At 41.8% G+C, this 27,788-nt stretch overlaps 2 protein-coding genes across 7 annotated transcripts in view; both read left to right on the forward strand.

Moving 5' to 3' along the window:
• Positions 1 to 24,006, forward strand: LOC108619188 (uncharacterized). Of its 2 annotated transcripts, XM_089473838.1 has the most exons (3): positions 1 to 2,744; positions 3,487 to 5,593; positions 23,743 to 24,006. In XM_089473838.1, exons 2-3 carry the CDS (start codon positions 3,956 to 3,958, stop codon positions 23,986 to 23,988), a joined length of 1,884 nt encoding a protein of 627 aa, XP_089329964.1. In that variant the 5' UTR covers positions 1 to 2,744; positions 3,487 to 3,955; the 3' UTR covers positions 23,989 to 24,006. The 2 variants fall into 2 exon arrangements, with proteins under 2 accessions (XP_089329964.1, XP_017871076.2); XM_018015587.2 differs by lacking the exons at positions 1 to 2,744; positions 23,743 to 24,006 and having other exon boundaries at positions 3,487 to 6,500.
• Positions 24,007 to 27,788, forward strand: part of IP3K2 (Inositol 1,4,5-triphosphate kinase 2) — a 13,511-nt gene continuing 9,729 nt past the window's right edge. Inside the window, exon 1 of one of the 5 annotated variants that reach the window (XM_089473836.1) lies at positions 24,007 to 24,134. The gene's annotated coding sequence lies outside the window, so the exon portion shown is untranslated. Of the gene's footprint in view, positions 24,135 to 24,951; positions 26,271 to 27,788 lie in introns of those variants that run through there. The other 4 variants (XM_089473835.1, XM_089473837.1, XM_018015581.2 and 1 more) reach the window with 4 other exon arrangements.

Genomic DNA, 27,788 nt, shown 5'->3' on the forward strand with positions numbered 1-27,788 from the left:
TTTGGGCTATTGCTGGCAATGCCTTTCCTCATGCAAGGCTGGCAATGCTGCCTGCGCCTGTAAGCGGGCAAATCTTTAGAAAAATGCTCATCGGCCTATGCCCGCCATTCTGGTTGTTAAATATTTGACAGCTAGTTTAACGGGAGATGCTAACGAGCGCAGAGAAATGAAAAAATGTGAAATTTAACAGTAGCATGCGAAAATGAGCGTTAAAGCAAATAGAGAAGGCAAACAATACACGCATACGTATGCGTGTCTGTACACACACACCCATATAAATATGTACTCATATTTATATATAAAAATAGGCAATTGACAGAAGAGTGCGAAGTGTGCGTTCAATGAATTAATATTAATATTTAACTAGCTAAAATGCGCGCCCAAAATAAATAAAATGAACACGCGTGAATCTGCATATGTGTGTGTGTGTGTGCTTTAAATTATATTTGTATGCATGCGCTAGTATTTGTGCATCGGCCACAGAAGCCAGCCTAGTTTATTAGCTAGCGGCGCAGAGCAGAAGCAGAGCTAAGTCGAGTCGAGTCGGGCAGAGCAGCGCTGAGCAGAGCTGAACAGAGCAGAGCAGCTTAAACACCGGGCAAGCCTCCAATGAACCACGCCTCAGGCCCCGCGTGGCCCGCTAAGTCGATGTGTGAGAATTTGAGTCTGTTTGAGCTTAAGTCGGAACGAAACAAAATAAATAAATAAAAAAAAAGAAAAAAAAGAAAACAGTTGCTTGCGCACAGTGAAACGCGAAGCAAGCGCCGCCAACGTCGCCGCGTTCTCTTGTCCGCACGCTCGCTCGTCAACGTACGCGTCAAACGTGTTGCCGACCGTTACAAAAACGAAAAAATGTATATGTATACATATGTGCATACAACAAATAAATACAACTAAATAACGACAACAACTACAACGAAGAAAAGCAATCAAAACGAAACGGCAAATACGCAAAAGAAAAAGCTGCGAGCCAAAAAGCTAAAAGAGTTAAAATGTAATTTGCATGTGTTTTAAACAGCTGCTAAATTCAATATCTAAACACATACACATACACATACACGAGCACAAACACAGAGAGACGCAGCACCAGCAGCAGCGACAGCGGCAGCGACAGAGGCAGAGGCAGAGGCAGAGACAGGCTTTAAAGTGTTTGTAATTGATCAATGTCAGCACATGGGAAAATGCAATGAATGCAACAGCCAGGGCTGCTGCAGCAGTTGCACAACCCGGCTCGTAACGCAACCGCAAACAATTTAAGTTCACATTAATTGCCTGTCAAATATTGTAAGCAACTACACACTTGATATAAACCACAAATATATAGTTACAAGTCACGAGTGGTATTTATATGGCTGCCGTATTTGCTAAAGCCCAATTTGCTTAGGAGCGAGCGAGCGAGCAAGGGAGCGCGCCAGCCCTGGCAACGATAAACGCAGAGCGCACAATGTGCGCGTGCGTGTGCGCGTCAAACGCTTGCTCTGGCCATTTTCGTGTGCAATAAACATAAAGCTAAGGCTAAAGTGTGAAATAGATGTACACACTTATGCATAAATGAATACATATGCACAAGTACACGCATGCTCGCATGAATATACACACATACGTACATATGTATGTTTGTGCGCGCCCTCCCTCTCAACAACATTCATTGTGGAAGCGTTTCATTGAAAGTTAACTTCAATCGGTTACTGGGCCAGCAGCAGAGTATAAGAGCGAGAAAAAAAGAGAGAGTAAGAGGCTGTTAGACTGATTATAAGAGCGCGCTTATGTTATCCTTCAGTTTTCTTAGTGTTTGCCATTTCGTCAATTGTATTGACGTAATGCAATGTGCCGTTCAAGCGAAACACAAATACACACACAGCACACAGAGACATATGTACATACGCATACATACATAATTGCCAATACATACAGTTCGGCGTCTATCGCAGGTGTGTTGCCTAAAGTGGTTTCCATTTCGCAACGAGACAACGGGACGGTGGCAATCGGCGTCACATCAGCGTCAGCAGCGACGTCAGCGTCTTGTCAAAAATTGCACTTTGCTTGTTCTGTTTGCTGTTGTTGTCTCTTCATTTTCGTTGTTTGTTATTTATGCCGCTTGATGGGGCGGCACTTTTGCAGTCAAGCATGCGTCGCTGCCGATGCCGCCCACAGGTTGCATGACTGATCGGGAGTGTTTGCACACTCACACTCACACTCAAACTCAAACTCTCTAACACACATACACACTCTGTCATATTTATGCTATGTACATATTTATGTTTGCATTTGCGCCCTTGTTTTCTCTTCCCTCTCTCTCAAGAGAGAGGGTCTCTCTTTTGTTCCTTCTGTGGCGATCTGCCTTGTCGCTAGTTACTGGTCGCTGGCCGCGGCTGCGTCTGCGGCTGCGTCTGACAAATAAATGCGCGTCACACCGCCGTCGACGTCGCGACGTCCGCGGCCCCTGCCACTGACGTCATAGCCAGCACGGCGCGAGCAAAGTGCGCAACGAATCACAATGGGCCACCGCTCGCGGTTCGCTGGTGAAATTGATATTGAGATGACATTACCTCTCCATTAATCACATGTTATCGATCATTGTCATTGCGATTGTCGCCTCGATTGTGCTCATTCGCAAACGCCTTCTTCGCACCATCCCATCCACAGCCATAGCCAAGGACTGAACTCATCATTAAACAGCAGTTAAATGCGAATAGCTTTGCCAACCACAGCGAGTGCTAAATAGATGACTTTCAATTTTGACGGTAGATAAAAAGTCGAGACAAACTTAGATAATGACGTCTCAGTTGTTGATAATATTATATGGCTCTATGTATCAATAGATAATAAGTACAAAAATCATTTCCTCCAGTCATTTTGTGATCGTTGTGCAACAAATTCTAAAAATATACACATACATACATATATTGGATGTTTCATTCTACATAGTGCAGCTCGTAATATATGTGATTTGCGTCAGCTGAAGTTTTCTATTTTTCGCTACCAAAACTCATTGTTTTTGTTACAGACTGATGTTTGAGTCACATTTCATACGTCAATTGGCGAATTTCCTTAATTAATGCTGCGCGAACATGATGTAAAATTATATGAGCTGCGAACCAAGAGCGTGATCCACTGTGCGTCAGCATATGAGAACGCGACGTCTGTCAGTCTGTCAGTCGCTGTGCATGTATGCGTCTCCTTGTCTGTGTCTCCCTCTCTCTGTGTGTGCGTGTGTGTGTGTGTGTGTGTTTGTGTGCTTTTTTGTGCTTAAATGCAATTACGCGCTCAAGTTAAGAAAACTAGCAAAGCAATTGGAGCGCAGCAACAAAAACGAAATACGAGTATAAATAAATAAATAAGCAGCAATAAGTGTGTGCGTGTATTTGTTTGTTTGTGTGTGTTTGTATGTGTGCGGGATCATTGCACATTGCGTCAACGTTTCAAGATCACACACAATTCCAATTCCAATTCCAATTTCAATTCCAATTCTGCTTACAATTGCAGCCAGCAATAACAGTAGCAGCAGCAGCAGCAGCAGCAGCAGCCGTAGCAGCAGCAGCGATAGCCGCAGCGGCCGCATCAAAGCAGTCAGCGTCACTGATAGCCGCAGCGGTCGCGGTCGTGTAAGCGGGCAATGATCAAGTACGAAAATTCAATAGAACGGGATAAACGCCATCAGCGCCAGTGGCAACACCTTCTACATCAACAGCAGCAGCAGCAAGAGCAGCATCAGCAGCTGCAGTCGCAGCAATATCATTACCAGCGTCACGCTGTCGCTGTCGCAGTTGCCGTCGCTGTTGCTGTCGCTGTCGCCGTTGGCGTCGCTGTTGAAGACCGTGTTTATAGTCAGAGCGACAGTTAAGCGACGGCAGCGGCAGGTGTCATTTGAATTTGAGTTGCGCGGACGCGTTCAAATCGAAAGCTCGAGTTTATAACGCACGCGACGCCGACGTTAACGCTGACGTCGACAGCGATGAGTGCGCGCCGCGATGGTCAACAAAATTCCGCCGACGCCGCCGCCGCGTCCGAAACTGAAATCGTAACCGAAACCAAAACTAAAACCGAAACCAAACCCGATACCGAACCCGAAACCGAAACCGAAACCGATTCAATGCTCAAGATAATGACTGCGACGCCGGCATCAGCGACAAGAGCAACGACAACGGCAACGGCAACGACATCAGCGTTGACGGCGCTGACAACGGTTAACGCTCAAAATAAATGCGCGACGGCAGCGCCAACGACTTTTAGTTATCTGAGAGCAGCGAAGCGTTGCGCACGCCTCGAACAGAAAACAGTCGCAGCAACGAAAGCACAAGCACAAGCGCAAGTCCAAGCAACAGCACCAGCACGAACAGACGAAGAAGAGGAAGCTTTCCCGAAAGAGAGCACAACATTAAGAGAGACAGACACTCTGCGTGCGATTCCATGTGAACGACAGCTTTGCCTCGCTGAGCACAAGGCGCAACTGCGCGCAGCTTTTTTCCAGGATCTTAACGCTTTTACAGCGCAACAACAACAACAACAGCCACAGCCACAGCCACAACGGCGACTTCCAGTTAGAGAGATCGAAACGGAAGCTCTTCGTTCCAGGACGCCCATACAGCAGCTGATTGAAAAGTTCCAAGCAATGATTGTGCAGCAGCCAGCAGCAGCGGAGGCGCCGGGGCAGCTGAAGCCAGCTGTTATTACGAGCAGCGCTGCCAACTCGGACGAGGGCTGCAATGCGGGCGGCATCAGTCCATGCAGCAGCGACAATGAGTGCGACGCCGTTGCCCGGCGTAAGCCGAAAGTGACGCGCTGTGCGAGCAGCGACTCGGCGCTGGGCCTGGAAGTGGACGACGTCAATATGGAGACGCTGCCGTCGCCGCAGCGACGCATGACATTAACAGTTACCGATTTGCCGTTGCGACCGGCTCTGCTGCCACTGGCCGAGCCGACAGCTCTGCCAGACTCGCCGCTGACCTCGCCGACCAGCGCCACCGCCGCCATCGGCATGGGCGTGGGCGTGGGCGTCGGCGGGGGCGTGCCAACAAAAGTGTTGCTGGAGGAGCGCGTCGTCGCGGCGCTGGCAGCGCCGCCCGGTTCACGGCGCGAGTCCACGCAAAGCTGCGTCAGCGAGCTGGGCGGGATGCCGGGCGTGCGTTACGTGCGAACGCCTTCGGTGGTTGTCTCGGACTATTCGGATGATATAACCGCATGCGGCATCAGCATGGAGGAGATGGAGTATTTTCGCCTGCAGCGCTCACGCGGCCAGCGTCGCTGCTCGCTGGAAGCGAGTGCCGCTGCCGCCGGCAGCATCGGCGGCGCCAAGGATGAAGCTCAGTCGGATGTGAGTGCGGCGAGCAGCTGCAGCAACCTCTACTATTGCGGCTCCACCATTTCGGCGCTGGACGGCGGCGAGTGCATTGTGAACGGCATTCGCGTCGCACTCGCCCGCAAGTCGAGCAACAGCAGCAGCGGCGAGCTCAGCGGCGGCGACGACGGGGACATAGACATCGAGCAGCAGCAGCAGCAGCAGAAGCAGCAGCAGCAGCAGCAGGAGCAAGAGCGAGAGCGTCAGCTGAGCGAGCTTTTGGCTGCCACGCAGCTCGGCGATGGCACTAAGAAGGTAGGCAGCAGCAGGCAGCGCTGCAGCGACGACGGCAACGATGGCAGCGACGGCAGCGTCACAATTATAGGAAATCTCAATTAAGATTAAAAGACACACAATGTAGGATGGGGGGTTGATCAGGGGCGGGCTGTGTAGGGGGCAGTGGGTAGATGGTATGTGTGTGTGTGTGTGTTTGTGTGTGTGCGTTGTGTATTATTTTTGTTGTTTAAATTTAGTATATCTATTATAGGCATATACATATACATATATATAATTGTTTTTTTTTTTTTTATGATGTAGAGAGAGTTCGAGATATTAGAGTTAGAGAAGTGGGCGGGGCGGGCGGGCGCAAGTGAGTACAGGTAATTAATTTGCCGCTTATCTTATCGCCAGGCAAGATTCCATTGCTGTGGAACGAACTACGGGTGGGTTTTTAGTATATAATGTGTATATATACATGTATATATATAAACTTTTTTTTTGTATCTTATGAGTCGACGCCGACAAATGATGATGTTGAAATTGGGTGCGCTAATAAAAGTTGTGGCAGCGACTTCAGCTATATACATATGTATATCGACAAACATATATACATAACTGTGCTATCACAACACACACAGAGCAGACACACACACACACACACACAAACACACGGGCATACACAAACGACGGACGCTTATCTTAGTGATTAACTCTGTATATTTTAGTATTATAGATATATACAATGCGCCTATATGTGTATTATTTCTCCTGTGTATATACGTTCTATATATCAAGAGATCCGGACGGATAGACCGACCGACCAGAACAGCAAGAACTATATAGTATTGTGTAAAGTAAATAAAGAAAACTTGGATTATACATACATATACATATACATATATAAACAGCTATACGTAATAAAAATCATAATATAAACATACAATATATATATATATTTACATATATATCTATAGCGCAACAATTGCAAAGCTGTGTTTGTATATATATCACATTTATATACATGTTATTATCTAGCTTATCTGGGCTTTGCTATAACTCTATCTACATCTTTATCTATATTGGCCATTGTTGTTTCTTCACTCTTCAGACAGTCGGAGAAGTGTGAAGCTTTGTAAGGGTATGATATGGTAAAATAGGTATATGAATATGGAGAATAGGAAGAGAATATCCATAATGAAACCATAATTCAATATACCACATGTATATGAATCCGCAAGCTCTTTTATGATCTTCTCAATGTGGGAGTTAAAGTTCTTCGCTATCTTTTATGCACATAATGCTCTAGTTTCAATCACCCATAACACTCGCCAAGCGTATTTCATTTCACACTTAGGCTAAGCCCATTTTGGTAATATCTTTAAAATGGGCTTGAAAGCAATTGATTTTGGCTACGTGCATAAAGAACATTTTCGGAATTTTGAAAATACTCACGAACTCGCAATAGGAATTCGACCTAATTTCACGACCATACAATGATATACACATATATATAAGTATATATACTTTGTGCATCCATTTTTATGTGACCATTATGTGCTTCAGCTATGCTGCAATTTCCAGAAGCTAAGCCCAAGATTTTTCGTAGACTAAATCAATGCCGCGACTCTCTTATAATACATAGATAATCTGGATTAATTTAAAAGCTTAGACTTAATTTGTAGTCTTTTCCAGAGCATTCAAATGTTTTTACTCTTCCTATTCCACATGCGTTCATGGGACTTATCTAGTCCCAGACACTTGCCTAAGGAAATCGTAATTAATTATAATACTTAAGCGCGGTCTGGCTGGGCTATACTGTGTCAATATTCCATATCTCTTTATGCGTTGAATGAATTTTATGAATGTACCCAGATCTAACATAACCGAGCTTTGTACTCTGTTTCTCTGGCTGCGTCTGGGCTTATCAAGTATGCTTTGTTTTCGACACGATCCATTCGTAAGCCACATATGTATGTACATATATAATAAGATATATTACTAGTATATCTCTAGTATATCTGACATACGTCATGCTTTGTTTTTATGAAACGCAGTTGCTTCACATGTCAGTTTCAAAGTCACAGATTGGGGATTTTACATTAATCTAAGGGAAACTTCTACAACTTGCATTTCGGGAAATAGGCAGATAGAGCAAGTCAGGGAAAGGGAGTGGGGTAGCTGTAGAAAAATTTTCCGCGAAAGCGAAATGGAAATGTTTTTCGGTAAATAAAGAAATATAAATAACAGTATATCTATCATCTTTGTGTATTTTCTTGATATACATGAAAGATCGTCACAGATAAGATATTTTCATGTCCATTTGTTGACTTATGATATCAGTTTCTGGTATTCATTGGAATACCCATTTCCTGGTAGAACAAGTCGACGCTAGGTGAAGGTGCAACTATAGAAAAAGGGTGCAGAGAGAGAGATAGAGAGAGAGAGTTTGGGATGTTATTTATTTAGCTAGAGAGAGAATGAGCCTGAGGCCTAGTGATGAAATCATAGGAAGAGAGAGAGGCAGAGAGAGAGAGAGAGCGATATAGAGAAAGAGAGAGAGAGAGAGACAGCAAGGTCTAGATAGAGACGGAGTGTTAGAGTGTGAGTCTGAGAGAGCGATGAAGGAAGAGAAAGAAAGAGCAAGAGATGCATGTGTTAAATTTAGCTCAGCAAAAGAAATAGAAAAGATGGAAAGAAGCACAGATAGCGATACAGACAACTAGAATGAGAGACAGACAGGATAGAGATTCAGAGAGAGAGAGAGAGAGAGAGAGAGAGAGAAAGGGGATTCAAAGGAGATTCAAAGGATGGTTATGATTCCGTCAATCTCTCTTCCTTCTCTTTCTGTTGTTTTCTTACTCTCTTGAGAGAAAGAGAGTGAGAAAACATTAGTAAGGGGGGAGAGAGGTTGACAGAATCATAGCAGAAGTATGTAATTTCTATAGCTCGAGAGCCTCAGAGGTGGACAGAAGTGTAAAGCGTGTTCTAAGCAAGCGAGATAAAAGTCGCATCGGTAGATAAGTGCAAAAGTTGATTTAGGGAGAAGGGTACTAGATGGCCAGATGTTGACAACATTTACTCAGCTGAGTAGAGTGGAATGCCAGAGAGAGGGAAAGAGAGAGAAACCGACAGAGAGTTGAGAGTTCGCGCGACAGACAGGGTCAACATTTGTTTAGCTAGCCATAATTTAGCATTCCAAGTCGGAGCTGTTTAACTATCTCGCCGTCTGTCCCGCCGTCTGTCCTATTGTCCGTCCGTCTCTCAACTCGTCTGACTTTTGGCTTGGCTCATTGCGGCGTGGGCTGCGCTGATTACTTTAGATAAAGTTTACCCCTAAGGCCCTCTCTCTCCTTTGTTTTCTCTCTCTCTCTCTCTCTCTTTGTCGCTTTCTGCTTGTCTGCCTGTGTGTGGGTGTCAAGGCAGCGAACGCGCGCGCGTTCGCTTGTGACGTCACTGGGCACCATTTTGTTTGGCTTCGCGATCATTAATAATGGCAAATCTTGTGCCCGAGGCCATAAAAATAACAACAAATTACAAAGATAAGCAATTGCCCCCACAGCAACGACTTGGCAATGCTCTACACATGAGAGAGAATCTTATAGCTTATGATTGAGAATGATGATATTGAGCTAGGCATACCCTGTATATATTGGAGTAGCTCAATATAAGATTTGGGGGACCAGCACTATGGCTAACCATCGATAGATACATATATGGAAGAAAAAGATCGGGAGAATTGAGTTGAAGTTTGAAAAAAAAGATGTACAGAAGCAATAAGAGAAAATTAAGAAATAAAGCCTCCTACAACATTGCAAGGGGGTATATTCATTCGGGCTTGAAGGAGAATTGATAATAGGATATATGAAGAGACAAAAATTTGCAGATAGCAATAGTTTATTGAATCTGATATTGTATAGACATACATATATGTATATCTCAAATATATATATCTCATATGTATATAAAGTTCCGGTCGACTTTGAAATTATTTCATAGCTTCAAGAACTTTATCATTTAAAATAAAACTCTGATTTGTTACGTAAATAAATCTATCAACTATTTCTGAAATATATCGAGCCTATTCAATTTACCGGCATTTTAGATATCTATACAACATTCTTATAGACCAATCTCTCACATTCTCCTATACTCTTATAGACATTCTCGGATATATTCCACTTACATAGAGCTTCAACTTAGTCTCTAGTTTTACTACTTGCCCTGCAGCTAGCTTTATTTTGCAAGCAGCTTGTAAACTCTGCTAGCTGTCATAACTCTTTTATGATCTAATTGGATTTCTGAGTGATCTCAACTCTAGAACTAATTGACAAATGGAGATAGGGCTAGCTAGGACATTCAGACGCGATATATCTTAGACTATCATATACATATATATAAAAAACAAAGTCTATATACATGGAAATGAAACTTTCGCTATGCGGATCATTTGGAATGATAGCGCATAGTTCGCTTAACACTCGGGCATTATCATTATTGGATAGTGTTTTGGGCTTATATTGTTGCTGTAGTCATTGTTGTTGTTGTTGTTTTTTATATACATATATGGCATTTAGTCGCGGCCATCCGTCAGCTGAACAGGCCATAGCTCTGACAGCCGCTCATATCTAATCGCAAACGGGCAGCGAGCAGTGACGCTGGCAGCGCTGCTAGCGGCGCGACTCTGCGATTGTTTGGGGGGTTGGCTGGCCGCTTGAGTTATGACGCCCGCTAATGGTGTGACAAATCGATTGAAATGGGAGACGAGCAGCAGAGAGGGTAAAGGCGATTGCGAGGGCGCTTGAGAGGGAGAAGGAGAGCTGCATGGTCACGCAATTTCGCATTCTTTCTCTCTCTCTCTCTCCCTCTCACTCTCGTGCGGCCGCTCTTCGGTCACAGCCTCTGAGGCGGCCTCGACAGCGACGTCGACGGCGACGTCGACTTCCGTTGACGTCAGCGGCCCATCAAGCGGCCACCGTGTATGATCGTCAAAGTAATTACATGATCGAGCGGGCGTCGCTGTAAGCCACCAAATAGCAAAAGTAGCGACAACAACAACAACAACAACAACAATGGCAAAGTAAATAAATAACAGCGAAAACCGCAAGTCAAGAGCAGCATAAGGCAAACAGCAACAACAACTAAAACAACAACAAAAGTATAAAAAAAAGTCTTGGGTATTCGCTATACGCCATTTGCGTCATTGGCCTCATACCCTAACTAAGGCTATACCAACTATGTGTGGCATTCTGTCTCCAGCTGATTCAGCTGATTCGTGCAGCAGCTTTTGGTTTATGTCTTGGCTAGTCATAGATGATCTTAAATTATATATTCTTGATATTTTCAGTTATATTTAACTATATGTGGCACAGTTTCTTAAACTTGGTATAATTTGATTCGCTTCAGGTTTTGGTTTGAGTTGTACATTCGCTGCAAGTGTTCATCTTTTATATAGTACAGAATCTATGAATATAAAATAGAATTTTTATATCTATATATAGTTCATTGCATATTTTTTAGAATATTTAGATTATATATAATAGATTTTTCGTACACTGTTTTTTAGTAGAGTATTCAAACTTGCATTACAATCTACTTTTGAAAAAGCTTTTTCGGATAAAATATTCTACCATCGATTTTTTGTTCTTAATGCTTTTATAGCTGGGGTATTCACATAAACTTTATGTGGGAATATTATGGGCTATTCAAGTTGTATTATAAATAGATTTATTTAAACTCTTTTGGATAAAGTAGTTAAGCTATCATTCTTATATCGCAAAACATGCAATGTTTTGGTTTTTTACATTTTTAACTCCAGTTTCTACAATATAACTGAAAAATATATTTAAATAGTAAACATATATATATCATAGTAATAAATACTTTGAATCTATTGTTGATTGATTTCTTTGTGATTATTACACTATACATATGTACAGTCGAGTCTCGGTAATTTGTACCCCGGTATATACCCTTGATTATTCTCGATAATGCTCGATAGTTTGAATTTCTGTGTAAATCGAAAAAAAAACGGATCCCCTTGTCATTTTGAATTAATATTATTAATATTAAATATGAATTTTTGTTTTGTGCAAGGTTTGGAGCCATCACGGACTTTTCATACTAACTTTTGATTAGGATATGCAAGATATACCTAGATTCATAGATGCTCATTAATAGGGTATTCAAGCATTCATTGGAATCATTTTGCTCCATCTTTGGTAAGAGTATTCGAGCATTCATTGCTCATTTCCTTTTGTCTAAGATTCTTGTTACCAATTTGCAGTAAATCGAATCAGAGTTGAAAGTTGTGATGCGATGCAAGTGCTTAGTCGAGTTGTTGTTGTATTTGTTGTTGTTGTTGCAGTGTGCTGCAGTTGTTTGCTTGCAACGTCGATTTGTCCCCGTCGGGAGTTGCGTGCCGATTGCCCGCCAGCATATTTGTCATTCCTAGTTGCAAGCTGTGCATTTGCCACTTCTCTTCCGCAGTTGCAGCAACTGCTGCTCCGATTGCCTTAAAGGTTATGTCGCCTGTCGAGCGACACCCAAACACGACGGCGACGATGCCAACGATGTTGCATGCAACACATACTACAACTACACTGCAAGACGAGCTGTCGTGCCTTCATTTCGATTATTTCGGAAAGTTTTCGGGAATTTACAAGTACAAAATCTGCCGTTGGGCATTATTGAATGGGAAGAGTTTCTAAATGGGAATTCATAGGGAATGTAGGAAGAAGTAAACAACGCCAATTTGCTGAGAATTGAGTAAGAAATCAGATTAATTAATTTTGAGATGGAAATTGATAAGGGATTTTCTAAGTCAAATCACTGCTGCTGAGCCTTTAAAGATAAAAGAGTTCGGATTTATATTTGTACAGTCACTCATAAGTAAGGTTAGTGCCGCTGAGAATGCGTGTCAGAATTTTGGTGTGCACATTAAAAATGGAAATATATCAGGTATGTATAGTTAAATGTCTGATAGAAATTCATTTTGAGGTAGAGACTTTCTTTATGAAATATTCGTAAAATTATTTGCAATGAAAATATTAGTAAAAGCAATTACAGCTGCTGAGAGTGAGAATATATGGGGTACTACATGTAGTAAAAATTTTGAAATGCGAATATATAAAGGAAATGTGATAAATAGTACATCTTTTTATATCATATTGATGTAAAACTTCAGTTAAATGGCATAGAGAAGGCAAAATTCTCTTCAACTCTCTGTTACATATAGACATTTGGTGTATGAAGCGGCATCCTTGTTATGCAGTAGCTACTCAGATCGAATGACGGCCAGAGCTTTGCTGCAGATAAGATCTCTTTTGCACTTACTGCACTGCACGAAAAAGGAGTTGCGTTTAGTTGTTGTCGAAGCAGTTGCAGTATCAGTTACAGAGGCAGCTGCAATAAAATGCTAATGAATAAAGGCTCTATGCGATGCTTATGGCTGAAATGAACACAGTTAAGCGTTTAAGAACTGCAGTTAGTGGATCGGCTGGCTATGCAAACTTTTTGCAGTGTAAAAGGGGAAATTATGGCGACAACATTTTGTGGCATGTCACAAACGGACAGGCGACAGTCGACAGCGACAGTCAGACAGACGGACGAGCACTGAGAGAGTAAATGCAGCACAGGAAATGTAACGTGTTCCCACTCTGAAAGGTTGTCCGCCAGTTGGCCGACAGTACAGTGAGGACTGCCCAGCAGTAACTACATACAGATATTGGAAGGCGAGCTGGTGGAATAATATGATCTTTAAGGCATTCATTCAAATTCAATTTACTCGTTCATATTCAATGAATTAATTATCAATGTTAGTATTATCAGTGTCATTATGATTGTCATTGTCATTATCATTGTCATTGTCATTGTCATTGTCATTGTCATTGTCATTGTTATTGTCATTGTCATTGTCATTGTCATTGTCATTGTCATTGTCATTGTCATTGTCATTGTCATTGTTATTGTCATTGTCATTGTCATTGTCATTGTCATTGTCATTGTCATTGTCATTGTCATTGTCATGTCATTGTCATTGTCATTGTCATTGTCATTGTCATTGTCATTGTCATTGTCTGTCATTGTCATTGTCATTGTCATTGTCATTGTCATTGTCATCTGTCATTGTCATTTCATTGTCATTGTCATTGTCATTGTCATTGTCATTGTCATTGTCATTGTCATTGTCATTGTCATTGTCATTGTCATTGTCATTGTCATTGTCATTGTCATTGTCATTGTCATTGTCATTGTCATTGTCATTGTCATTGTCATTGTCATTGTCATTGTCATTGTCATTGTCATTGTCATTGTCATTGTCATTGTCATTGTCATTGTCATTGTCATTGTCATTGTCATTGTCATTGTCATTGTCATTGTCATTGTCATTGTCATTGTCATTGTCATTGTCATTGTCATTGTCATTGTCATTGTCATTGTCATTGTCATTGTCATTGTCATTGTCATTGTCATTGTCATTGTCATTGTCATTGTCATTGTCATTGTCATTGTCATTGTCAATGTCATTGTCATTGTCATTGTCATTGTCATTGTCATTGTCATTGTCATTGTTGTTAATTGCTTATGTAAACAGTTAACAGTAAAATTTCAATAAAATCATTGTCCTTAGGGCAATTACTATTACTACTACTATTATATCTTCCCATCTCGCCAATTTGTTAGGCTTCAATATCAGAGAAGTATGTGTATGATTGTAGGAATGAAAGGAAATGGAAAAATGTCTAGTCAAATGATTTGATGAGAATTGATATTGAAAAAACTTGTTTTGTATAAATCATGTCGACCGAAACAAGCTTGAAAATAGCCCAAAATGTTCGATAAGATAAGAGATATGAGAGCATTCGCGACCGAAATGTGATATCGATGGCAAACGCAAACTACAAATTGTATAATTGGCAATAATTGGGCGTAGAATCGATTAGTGCTGCGATCAATTGGGTAAAGTTAATATTATAAATTCCGTCAATTCGTATGCCGCGGCTCTATCCGCTGTCTCATTCCGTATGTATCTGCCCTGTGTATCGTGTGTTGCATGTGGACAGTCGATATCTATGACAGCTATGAGCTATGTATGTGCCGACACAGTGCCTCTCTCCTTCCCCCTCTCTGTCTAGCCGCTGCTCGTGCTGGGTGTGTCCGGTACCCAATGCCTGGGGCGTTATCGGGTCGCCCATCTGCCTGACTTCATAAAACACTTAAAACGAAGTCTCTCCCTGTGTCTGTGTCGCCGTCTCTGCTATTGGCCATTTGGGCACTGTTCGAGGCGTCAAGTGGTCAATTAATACCGTACAAATATTGTGACAGCCGCCAGAGAGCCTGTCATAAAGTTGCCAGCCCGATCGGCCGCTCCGATTAGGAGAGCCCCCCAGGCCAATTTGCATATGGGAAACGAACAAGCGAACAAACAAACGAACGAACGAACGAGCGAGCGGTCGAACGTCCGAGCCATTCCATTGATCGTTGATCGGCGATCGTTGCGTTGGCATATTATGCAAATCAAATGCAGTTTGGGGCCAATTTGCTGCCGCAATTAGCGGCCTTGTTGAGGACCGGGCCATGATCCTAACACCCCTACTCCCTCTGGCAACCCTGACAGTTGTCGCTATGCTTTTCATGTTTCAATCAGCGCCATTATTCCATCATGTTGTCGTTGTCGTTGACGTTGTCGTCGTCGTCGACGTTGTTGCTGTTGCTGTTGTTGTTGTTGCTGTTGTTGCTGTTGATTTATGCTGCGATCAGTGCCTAGGATTAGGATGAGACAACAGACTGGCAACAGCTTTGCAGCTGGCGACACATAGGCACACACACGCACACACAAACACCCGTAGATAGGACGGCAAAAGCTGGTACGTTTATCACATGCAATACGAATGTACCTAAACTGGTACTTTCTTTTGCCAATGGTACACTGCAAGAAAAGAAGAGTTAAGGCCTTCTCTAATCATCAATACTAGTACAACAAAATGGTACTTTATGCTGACATACAGTGGAAAAATGTAATTGGAATTTCCCGTTATTGATATTTTGTTGTTAGTATGCTAACATTAGCGTAAATAGTGATAATGTACCTAAAATGGTAATACTCTTAGGCATTGGTAAACTAGGGAACCTTTCTTTTTAGTACAGTAGAATTCGGTTACACCGACTCCGCTTATAGCGTCTGTATTGTTCCTCAGAGAAGCTTCTATGAGCAAACTTATACAGTTATAGCGTATTCCGGATATAACGACAGCTAGCTGCCGCTCGGGCTGGGTGTGTCTGGTACCCGGGGCCTGGAGCGTTATCGGGTCGCCCATCGGCCTGAATTTAATGTATTATCTAATTAGAATTTTGGCATTTATATTGTACATATATATAGCTTTCAACTTATACAAATGTACCTAAAATTTTACTACCAATAGCCAATTTTGGCATACTTTTTTATGCATAATCTGCTTAATGTACATAATGCAACCAAAATGATCCTTCACGTAAACATACAATGGTACAGTGAATACTATACTTGAAATTTCCCCTAATTGATATTTTAGCAGTTTTACTCTTTAAGCTAATCTTAGGGTACCCAAAGAGAAATTGGCGCTTAGGTATCTGAAATGGTACTTCTTTTAGGCAACGGCAAACTGCACAATTTTGTGTACAATTTTGTCATACTAGAATTTTATCATAACTTATACTAATGTACCTAAAGCCTTACTTCTTTTTGTCAATGGTATATGGCTAAATGTGTTTCAATTTCTATCTTGTTGTCATTTTGTCCATTCATATTATTAATTCTAGTGCCATTAACGTCTCCACAATTTCATTTTATTTATCCTATTGTGCTTGGAATAAAAGGCTGACGATTGATTTAGCTGGGTACTTGGAACGATACACTGCAAATCGAATTCCTTCCAATATGATTTATGCGTATACTCAATATTTGCCTATATTTCCCTAATCTAATGCAGATGTATCTAAACGGGCATTTTTGTCCCTTTAACTTTCTTTGAAATACATTCCATATATGTATATATGTACATAAATATTCGTGTGCTGAATCCATTCATGGGTAATGATTCACATATTCACTCACAAATTAAAGCTTCTTGTTCTTGTAAATGCAATTATGTTTGTAGATTTGTGTATCGATATTCTATTGTTACCCCGACTTATGCTTACCCTCGCTTGTGGTTCAACTTTTGTTCTTTAGGGGATCTGCCACGCCCCATATATGCATTACATACATTTTGAGTGAACCATTATACCCTTTCAATGTGCTCGGGTACATTGGGCAGCAATGTGGTTGGGGGATCTGTGGTACCCAGCTGGCCGTTCGGCCTCGGCCTCGGCTCTCGCGCTCGGCAGCTCCTCGGGCTGCGGCCGAGGCCTTCGCTGCACAGTCTGGAGCTTTGCTTGCGGCTGGTGGCCGAGCGCTGGGTTCAGTTGCTCGTGCGCCGTTGCAAAGTCAACAAGCGATCGGCAAGTTGTGTGTGTTCGTGTGTCGTGCGTGAACTTGTTGCTCGCTCGCTCGCTCGCTCTCTTACCTTGCCGCTCTCCCGCTCTCCAAGTCAATAGCTCGCTTACGCTCCTCTCTTTCTCGCACACAGCTGCTGTCGCAGCTGCAGCGCATTTCGCTTGGTGACGCCGCGAAGAAAAACTATTATTTATTGTTTATTTACAATTTTTTGTTTGTGTTTTTTTGTTGTTATTATTTCCATTTTGTTTGCTACAATTGTTGTGCTTGATCTTATTCGCTGTGATTTGCCAGCATAATTGTGGCCATCGCTGCAGCTGGTGACGGCTTAACGGTAACTGCAACTGTAAATGCATTTGTGCCTGCTCTTAAGCAGCGCCCGCACACTCAAGTGAGTACAAAATGACATACATGACATACATAAATACACACACACACATACACACATATGCACATATTCCTATATAGTATCGTAGCTGGATCGAAGCTATCTCCGCTTGCGTTTTATTTTGTTTTGCCTGACCAATTTGATACTGTTGATATTGCCAGCTTTCTTGTTAATTAAACATTTTATTCGATTCTTTATTTGTATATTTTTTACATTAATTGTAATTTGCAATTGACACTCACCTGGCAGATGCATTACACTCAGCTCGGTGCCGACTGTGGCTAACTGCTTATAGCTAATTTTATGGCATTTGCAATGCTCGCAAAGATGCTTTGCTAGCTGCTATGCATTTTAATATTGCTACAGGCTAATTGTCCATTAAATGCATTCAACACTTGCTTTCAGCTCATCTAGATACTCTTCTCTGAGCTGTAGATACATTTCATACCAATTTGGATTGAGCCTGAATTGCGTGGATCGCTGATCGTTTCTGTGACAGATACTTTTATGTAATTGCAATCAAGATGTTTTACCATATTCGCAGAGCTCCCAGATGCACTTTAGATAAACCCAACTGGCAGCAGCGCATATCGTACCTAGTTTCAAGTTGAAGATACTTTACTTAGCTTAGCTAACATTTGCTTAGCTATTGCCCCCTTTGATCTATAAGCCCGCCCATATAAATATTTTTATAGATATTACATACAGATTACTGAGGTTTACGTAGCTTAAAGGTCCGTGAACCACCTCTTAACTGATATGCAGCTCTGTTTCAAAGTGACTTGCTGGAATTGGAATGGAATATCTAAATTATATTACAGATTGCTTATTTAAAGATAGATACTTTTCTATATCATTCAGATAATTGTATTCCAAATATTATAGCAGTTTATGTAGAGTAGAAAACTTGCTCAAAGATATTCTTATCAAATATTCGTATCTTTAGAAGATGCTTGATCTGGAAACATCAGATAATTGGTCTAGGTCTAACTGCTAGATACAATAGGTATATGCCATAGTATACTATTATACTATAAGCTACAATAGTACATATACATATTTAGATACATAAGATCTGCATGGCTCTTTCCTTTACGCCAACTATGATTCTGAAGACACTTAAATTGCACTTCATAATATATTCTAAAGCACAGAAAAAATAAATGATCGCGCTTAATCAGCTAACTTGATATCCTATAGATATTCTACAGTTAATTTAAAGATTTGCTTGTGACTTAGAGATCAGGAAATATTCTAAAGAATTCGTCAACTTGTACATACTTAAGCAAGGAACTTCGAACACCTTGTAGATGCTTAAGAGCAAGATCTGACTATATCCAAGAGATAAGCAAATATTCAATTGATCCTTTGCACAATTTGTATATACTCAAGCGACAATTACGTGCATCTTAGAGTTTAGTATATTTTCTGCAGACACGTTTAACAATTTGTAGATACTTCCGCAGGACTTGATGAATCGTGATGATAATCAGATAAATAACATATTCTTGAACTTTAATCAGTGAGTATCCAAGAGTTAAGCAAATATCCAAATGAAAAACTTGAAGATGCTAAGTCAAGATCTGAGTGTATCTTTGATATGATTAGGTATCATAATTCAAGCAATTCGTACTTTATTTTACTTAAAGAAATTAACACTTTATCGTACTTTGACAAGCTCGACGACACACATTGTAAAGTCTCGACTTTATCTCAAAGATCAGAAATGATTCTAAAGATGCTTTGACAAACCTGCAGATTCCTTGATAGGACATGTGTGTCGCCTTTGCTTGGAGCTAGAAAGAAAAAGAGAAAGAGAGAGGGTGAGAGATGGCTTAGACTGCTTGGGCGAGTGCGTTGTCTGTAGCTGCGCAGTAAGAGAGGCAGAAGAAGAGGAAACAGATACTTTGCTAAGTGATAGATACAGGTTTGCAGTCGCTGGCAGCTACTTGGGTATCTGCGCCACGCAAACGGATTGACCCTTGCAAAACTGGCCAACTAGCCAGCGAGGCAACTACCATAAACAGCAGCCCGGGCAGTCGAAGTTGCAGTTGCGCATTTATGGCTGCTTGCCACATTGTTGCCAGCCACATTAATCATCGCAGAGCAGCAGATAAACTTTGACATGGCTGCGTGCAGCAGCCACAGCAACAGCAGCAACAGCAGCCACAGCAGCCAAATGAAGCGATCTTCATAAATCAAAAAGGCTGCTGTGTAGCCTGCAGCCTGCCGCCTGCAGCATGCAGCATGCAGCTTGCAGCAGTTGCAGCGACTGGCGGCATATTTGATTTATCGGCTTGACCAGCGGCCGCCAACAAGTTAATTGAAAACGAGGCGTGACAGTGAAATTTGCCGCCGCACGCCGCACGCCAAGCAGCCAAAGTAGCCAAGCTGCCAGGCAGATGCCGTTGCCTCGTTGGCAACTGGCAACTGGCAGCGAGGCGTGGCCACTTGCCACTAGCTGGGGCTAGCCCGTGCGGCCCGTTCAATTTTCCCCATTTTCCAAATGCGCCACTAAACTGACAGATTTGGCCATAATAAAAATGAAAAAAAAATAAAAAATAAGAAAAATCCCAAACAGAAACGAAAACGAAAAACGAAAAATCGCAGCAGCCGGGAAAATAAGTTGCCAACTTTAATTTATTGTGACATAACGGTATAATCTGACATAAATTATTGATAAGACGAGTCGACCATAAAAGTACAAGACAGTTGGCTTAACCAACAACAAACAGCAAACGGAAACAACAACAACGACAATACAAAGCAACAACGCTATGAACGAAAAGCTATAAGAAATACAACGATTTATGGTAAGAGTAAAGCCGACCCTTAGTTACCCTTACAGGTGATCGATGCTTGCCCCAAAATAAAACTTGCGATCTAAGCTCAGCTCACATCCACGTATAAAAGCTCCTATATAAAGCTAGCTGTCAGTCTGCTGAGCATGAAACTGATCAAAAATAAGATCAGATCTATATAACGCAATTACAATATTTTCATAATATTTCACTCATTTAGTTATGGTATTATTAAATTTTTCAGAATGATCTTAAAGTGTGATCATAAATAAAAATAAGATTGTTCAGAAATATGATTCCATCTTGCTATATATGATTTCATTATGTGAACATACCTTAAAGACTGCTCTTATAAACTGATCATGACACTACAGCAAAAATTATCATTATATAGATCAATTGATCACCACTCAAAGATATATTAGACTTGTTATGAATGTGATCATAAGAATACGAATAATCTATGAACTATATAGCCTCTTGTCATATATGTGTAACTTTATAATCTCTTCTACGATTATTTACCACAATAGCTTATATATCTCGATCACTTGCAACTGTTTTAAATATCTTTATAAATCTGATTATAAATCTTTATGTAATATACTTTTTTGCTACAGATATTGTTTTATTAATTATAGACAAAAAAGAAAAAATGAAAGCACAATTAGACGATCAGCTTTATGATCACTCCCATATACTCTCTTACTGATCTATGATCTATGATCTATTTTACATGATCCTTGGCTGATATTTTAGTGATCTATTAGTTATCCTGGAAAACTAATTACTTAGCCAGAGTCTGGCAGGCCTTAATCAATTTCGCTATAAGAAATATTTATTGATAAGCAAATCTGATTTATGACTGAATATTATTATAATTTGTTGGCTAGATCTGCTGAAGATCAATGTATGCTATGTATATGCAACTGACATCAGATAAATGTGAAAAATGATTGCTTCAGATTATCGCAGCTAACTCAAATTTCTGGAATTATAAACTTGGAAACGATGCAGCACATGGTAGCCTGACAGCCCGAACAAGTTTTAGCAAAGTCAACCGATCGGACCGCTTTATCAATGATTTATAATTTGAGCTGCTAACTAGATTGAAAACGATTTATTTGGCCATTGAAAGCAGGCGGTGCAATCTGTTAAAGACAAACTCACAATGATCGTGCTTTGATTTACTGAGCGTTATCTCGATCTACAGTGGAAAGAGATGCAAAATTAACAAATTGAAGAAGTCAGCGCGTTATCGACCAAGCTAACTCGATTAGCTGATTCTTCCTGATAATTGATCACGAGTGCATAGTGATCCGGCTTAAAGTTGAATGGGAAAAAAGAGTTTGTCAAGTCGATCTAAAGTAAGATCCGTCATTATTTAGAGCATAATGACTGAGGATCGCTGCTGATCCACGATCAGTAGTAAGAATATTGAATTGGATTAGCTTATACTCTATATATACATAAAATTCTCCTGTATCAACTGATCCTCACCCTGGCTTTATGTGATAGCTGATGAGTAAAGTGATCGATCGATTGAATAATTGATTTATTATATAAATATCTAATAGTAATTTTGAGCACGAGACTCTGTTCAACGAATGTGTCCTGTCTCTCCCATGGCAACTGATCTACAGTTGAGGCGATCTACCAGCGGCTATATATCATATGAGCAAGCCAATTGTGTTATGCCTTTGGCCACATCATCTAAAACTCTGGTCAGGGTATCGAAGCAACAACTGCTTATAAATCATTCGACTAACAACAACAGCAGCAACAACAACAACAACAACTGGCTGGCTGTTTGGCTGGTTGCAACGAGTTGCGCTGTGGCAAAGTATCTATTGGATCTATTATTTGACTTTTATGTGCGCATAAATGCGGCGATATGACGACGACGACGACGACGACGACTGCAATCGATGCCTTGGCCAAATGTCTGGCCAGGAGTGCAGCCAGTTTCGCGTCGACTTGGCTCTGGACGAGTTTTCGCAGCCAACTGCAATTGCAACTGCAACTGCAACTGGATACGTGCCACAGAGCGCGAGCTCCAGACTTTGCTATGCACTTTCATGTTAATTAACAAGAAACTTTTTATCAGCTGCGATTACTCGAATGCCACACAATCCACAGAAAGAGTGAGATAGAGAGGGTGGGAGGCACACACCTTAGCTAGATAAGCTGACGCAACCCCACCCACCTCCCACTCCAGCCTGCAGTTGGCGATAAGCTGCGACAGACAACAAATTGTGGCACTTCACTTAGAGACAGACGCCGATAAAATAGCAAAATGCGATCTATAGATCGACTAAATACCTTGAGATCAAAGGAAGCAAATGAAAATCGAGCATATCAAACTGTGAAGTACATAGTACAGAATAGTAATATATACACAAAAGCCGATTATAGATAAACCATATGATTGATATATTAAAGATACAATCCACCTGCAAATCTAAAGTATTACGAAAATATTATATTAATATATTAAAGCTCCAAGAAATGTATACAAAAATATTTTGAATCAATCTGTAAAATGGATCAAAACTAATTTATTTGGGGATCCAACATGAGAACTTTAGGATATAGTAGATGTTATTATTTCCTATAGCCTTTGAGCCGGGTCTTACTCATTTGATCTTCACATTTGTTTATGGCTCTTGTCTACATAAATATTTCTAAATTTAAGATTTATAATGAACACCATGTAATAACTCTCGATTTGTGGCGCCTGAGGGTCCCATATACTTATATAATTTTGCGATTTGTAGATGAGGTCAACCGTAAACTAGCGGCAAAATTTAAGCTTTCTAAATTTATAATCCCAGATAATATAGATTTTCAATATTTGTCGTATTTCTTAGAAGCATATCTAAATCATGTATCTATTAAAATTCCAGGTTTTTACAGATTTATGCCTGTAGTAATATAGTATTTCTCGATTACTCGGGTATGCAAGATTTAAACTAGCTTTCTCTCTATCACTCTGTCTCTCTCTCTCTCTCTCTCTCTCTCTCTTTTGTGGTGTACGACAGCTCTGCGTTCATATGGACGGAAAGATACTAAGTCGGACAAACATAAGCCATGTCTTATGCGATCTCCCATACATTCTCAAAAAACCATTCCATCACGAAATTCCGCTTTTTATTCAGGGTACTTACATAGTAATACAAATATAAATACGTATGTGTATGTATATGCGTTCGTGCATGTATATGTGTATGTACATGTGTACCGGGTATATCATAGTTGGTTGAGTAATTCTACTCGAAACATAATATGTATAAATAAATTTCAAAATAAACAGAATATGAATAAAGCTTATTATCAATAAATGATTATTATCAATAAAAATTGTCTCTTACTCTTTACTCATTTTCTCTTTCTCTATCTCTCTCCCCCTTCTAATTGCAGGTATGTTGCACTTTGTTCGTAGCTAGAGCGAATTTCGGGCTAACGTGTTAAGCACAGTGAGCAAAACAAAAGACTTAAGCAAAGAACTTGCCCGGCCGTACAGTGTGGCCATATTTTAGGGGTGACAGCTCGGCCGGAAGCATGGCCCTATTTCCCTCCTCCTCGCGTCCGCGCACGCTCATGGAGCAGCTGTTGGCGCGCAAAATTGAGGCCGCCGCTGGTTCCGGTTCCGGTGCCAGTTCCAGTGCTGGTGCTGCTGCCGGTACTAGTGCTGGTGTCGGCGCTGTTGCCGGCGCCGGTTCCAGTGGCATGCCATTGGCCGGCGCACCCACCGCTGCTGGCATTGTGAGCCGATTGCGACGAACCGATTCGCTGGACTCAACGAGCAGCCTGGGCTCTCTGGCGTTCGGCGAGGACGTCTGCCGCTGCGACGACTGCCTGCTGGGCATTGTCGATCTGTACGTGATCAGCGCGGCCGAGGCGGCCAAAAAGAAGGTAGGTGCTGCGAGTGGCCCAAAAGCTGTTACGACTTGGACGCACATTCTCTTGCTCTGTCTCTCTCTCTCTCTCCCCACTTACCGGCTGTGGCTTTTGTTGTTAGGCGCTAATTAGTTCAGCTGAAGCGCGAAAAGCTTGCGCTGGGTTCGGAACCCGGCTAATGCGATCGCATTGAAAGCTTTGCGAGTTTAGTTTGGACACCAACGTCGCTCGCTAAACAGTAGTAGACGCAGTAGAAATAGCAGCCGAGTCAGCCACAGCTTTGGCCAAGTCGGCTTCGGCCTCAGCTTAAACGTCGCCTCGTGGTCGCTGTTGTCGCATTGAATTATTTGACTGTTGGACCGGTCCGAAAGCTGCTGCCGTTGCCGTTGGTGCTGCCATTGACGTCACAGGCGTTATGATGCGACATACGCCTTGACGCTGACGTGCTTGGCTTTACCTGCGACTGAAAGAGACAGATATAGAAGTAGAGCGAGAGAGACAGTGTGAGAGAGTGCGGCAGTAGCTCAGGCGTGAAACAATCAAAGCCGGCGAAGAGTGCGCGGCGACAAGCAGACGAAAGTTCATTGAAAAATATTTCAAAACTGGAAAGCTGTAGCAGGAACGAACATGCTTTACAGCTGTTAAAGAGAGAGAGGGAGAGAATTTAACAGAGTTAGAAGTTAAAAGTGATTGAAAAAGAGGATGCTGACTGGCCAAGCACAAGTTTTAATGAATGGAGATAGCGGGTAATTAATTTACATATGTAACTAATATCTGTACATAATACATATGTATGTATATACATATTATTACTTTAAATTGAGAAATGATTTTTCTGGTTTTTTATTATTATAGCTTTAAGTGGATGTTATCAGATAACAATTTCTCTACTAAAGAGATGAGAAGTGAAAGAAAAAATAAAGGAAAAACAAAACCTTGATATTGAAATATCTCCATGAAATATTCCACAAGCAATGGAAAGATTTCCAACGCACAAACGCCATTTTAATTTTCGCACTCTTTTGCTCTGATCCTTTTGGCGGCGCTCATTCTGACGCGCACGCTCTCGCTATCACTCCCACACACACACACACACACACACACACACACTCAGTTGTTTATAATATTCTGTGCGCACTCTCACACACGGCTACGTCACTGGCGCAGACGGACAGACAGCTTGTAATGAGCTTTGCCCGGCGCGTTGCCCAATGGAAGCTACGTACATTTGCCATTTTCACTTAGCATTTGCATTGTTTTTGTCTGGCTGGCGCTTGGCCTTCGAGCACCCAACGGCACCTAATGCTCTCAAAAATCACCACCACTCCCACTCCCATACTGCTGCTCTCTCATGCTCTCTCACTCTCTCTCTCTCTCTCCGCCTGTCTCTCTCGGGCTGAGTGCGCGCTCTCTATTTACTGTTATCAGTTGCGCGCGTCCATTGTAGTGAGGACTCCTACGACGCCAGCGTCGCTGCCAGCTGCTCATCGCGGACGCCGCACAGCGTTGTTTCTGGCTCTGTGTGGCTCTGACTCTGGTTGTCTGTGTCCCCCGACCAGTTGAGCTTTTGCAGCGATCGCGTGCGGCTGGGCTCTGTCTCTGCATCTGCTGCCACAGCAACACAGCTCTACTGTTATTATCATTGTAAAGGCTACCGCCGTTGACCCTGCTGTTGCTGCTACTGTTGCTGCTACTGTTGCTGCTACTGTTACTGTTACAGTTACTGCTCTGCTTCACCTTTGCCGTTGTCAAAGTATTTTCTTCTCGCCGTCGCCGTCGCCGTCGCGCATTTGCGTTTGCGTTTTTTATGCCAATGTCTGGCACGCGTCGCGTCCAACTCCAGCAGCTGCAGCAATTCAAACAGAAACAGTAACTAAAACAACAACACCAAACAAACGAAATAAAGACAGTCAAACGAAACAAGAACAACCTTAACAACAATAACATTAACCAGAGCTGTTTTGACTGCTTGTTAAAAAAAAAAAACAAAAAAACACCAAAAAAGAAACACGCAAAAATTCCAAGTGAAAAAATTTAATTAAATTTCGCCTCGGCTCGCGTTTTTGTGTGTTTTCATTTTGTCTTCTTATTTTATTGTTGATGTTTTGCTTTTGTTTTTTTCTGTGTGTATTTTTTTGTTGTTGTTGCTGAGTGAGTGCACTTGTGTATTTTAAGCGTAGTTGTTGCTGTATTACACGCATATGCATGCATACATAGATACACCTGTATGTGTCATGTGTGTGTGTATGTGTATGTGCGTATTTCTTGTTGCTGCTTGTTTGACATGAAAGCTTTCACGTTGACAGTTTTCTGCTGGAATCACTGGAAAGTGGATTGAGCGTTGCAAGCTGCGCAGTTGCTGCTGCAGTTGCCGCTACGTCAGATTCTGCTGCTTCCTCTTGTTTGCTGTAAAAAGTGTTAATTGAAGCACGCGCCGTCACGACGTATGCGCTAGCTGCGCGCTGTGCTGCTGGAAGGGCAGCATGGAATGAGTAGAAGAGGGAGAAGGCGAACAAGAGGGAGATGGTGTAGGGGCAGAGAGGGAACGACTCCGCAATGAAATTAATTCCAGTTTATGTAAACATTTCAACGTCGACGTCAATGGAGAACGCTACGCGTTATGCCAGCACGCGTGCGCGTGTGATAGAGAGAGAGAGAATAGGAAAGAGAGAGAATGGGGTGGGGGACCAGCTAAGTTGTCTTGTTTTGGTTCATCTACGCGCGCGTACCAATTGGGAATTATATAATATAAAGACGCTTGACTCGAAGCGCGTCTCATTTTTTATTAAACAAATTTTATTTCAGTGTTTTTCTTCTTCTTATTATTATTATATTTTTTTTTGTCGCAATTTGGCAATTGAGGCTCATTTAGCGCTAACGTTCCAAAAATGGCAACTCATGTCCATTAGCTCTCACGCATGCTCCGCACCACCTCTCACACACACATACGCACACAGCAATAATTACCATCAATCGTTCAATACATATCCATACATATCCGCACGTACCGCTTCAGCCAAACGCCCACCCACCCACACGCTGGATGGCTATAGCCAGCCTTAAACGATCTTAATGACGATCAACACACACACACATACACAGTCAGCCCTCTAATTCTATCGCAATTTGTGCGTCAATGGCGACCGCCCGACACAACTGAAATAGAAAAAAAGTGTTTACTTTATTAATTTTAAGCTTTCGGCAGTTAAGAAACAAAAAAACAAAAAATAAAAACACATTCAAATACACAAACTCACACAGACAAATAGATGGAGCAAAAAAAGTAGCTTTTTCATTGTTATGCGGCGTGAATGCCGCACATTAAGCGCAGTCCGGCGGAGCATTGGATAGTCTACGGGGGTGCGGCAGTGGGCGTTAGGCGTGGACTGCAAGGGAAGTGGGGTGGGATCGTCAGAGCAGGCATTACGTATCCCCACACCTAGCTATTCACCATGTTGTATCTACGGATACATTTGTATCTATTACCACATCTATATCTACAACCAAACGAACATATATATAGAGATATATACATGTGGGTCTATATCGGGCTGTCGTCGACGGCATGTGCGAAACTCTTTTTCATTAGATAACGAATGGCAAATTACCTATGTGAAGCGTGTTCCAAACAAACTGCCATAGAGAAGGAGAAAAAGACAGTGGAGAGAC

The sequence above is a fragment of the Drosophila arizonae genome, chromosome X (assembly GCF_054131065.1).
Source record: "Drosophila arizonae isolate 15081-1271.41 chromosome X, UAZ_ARI_1.0, whole genome shotgun sequence".
Lineage (NCBI taxonomy): Eukaryota > Metazoa > Arthropoda > Insecta > Diptera > Drosophilidae > Drosophila > Drosophila arizonae.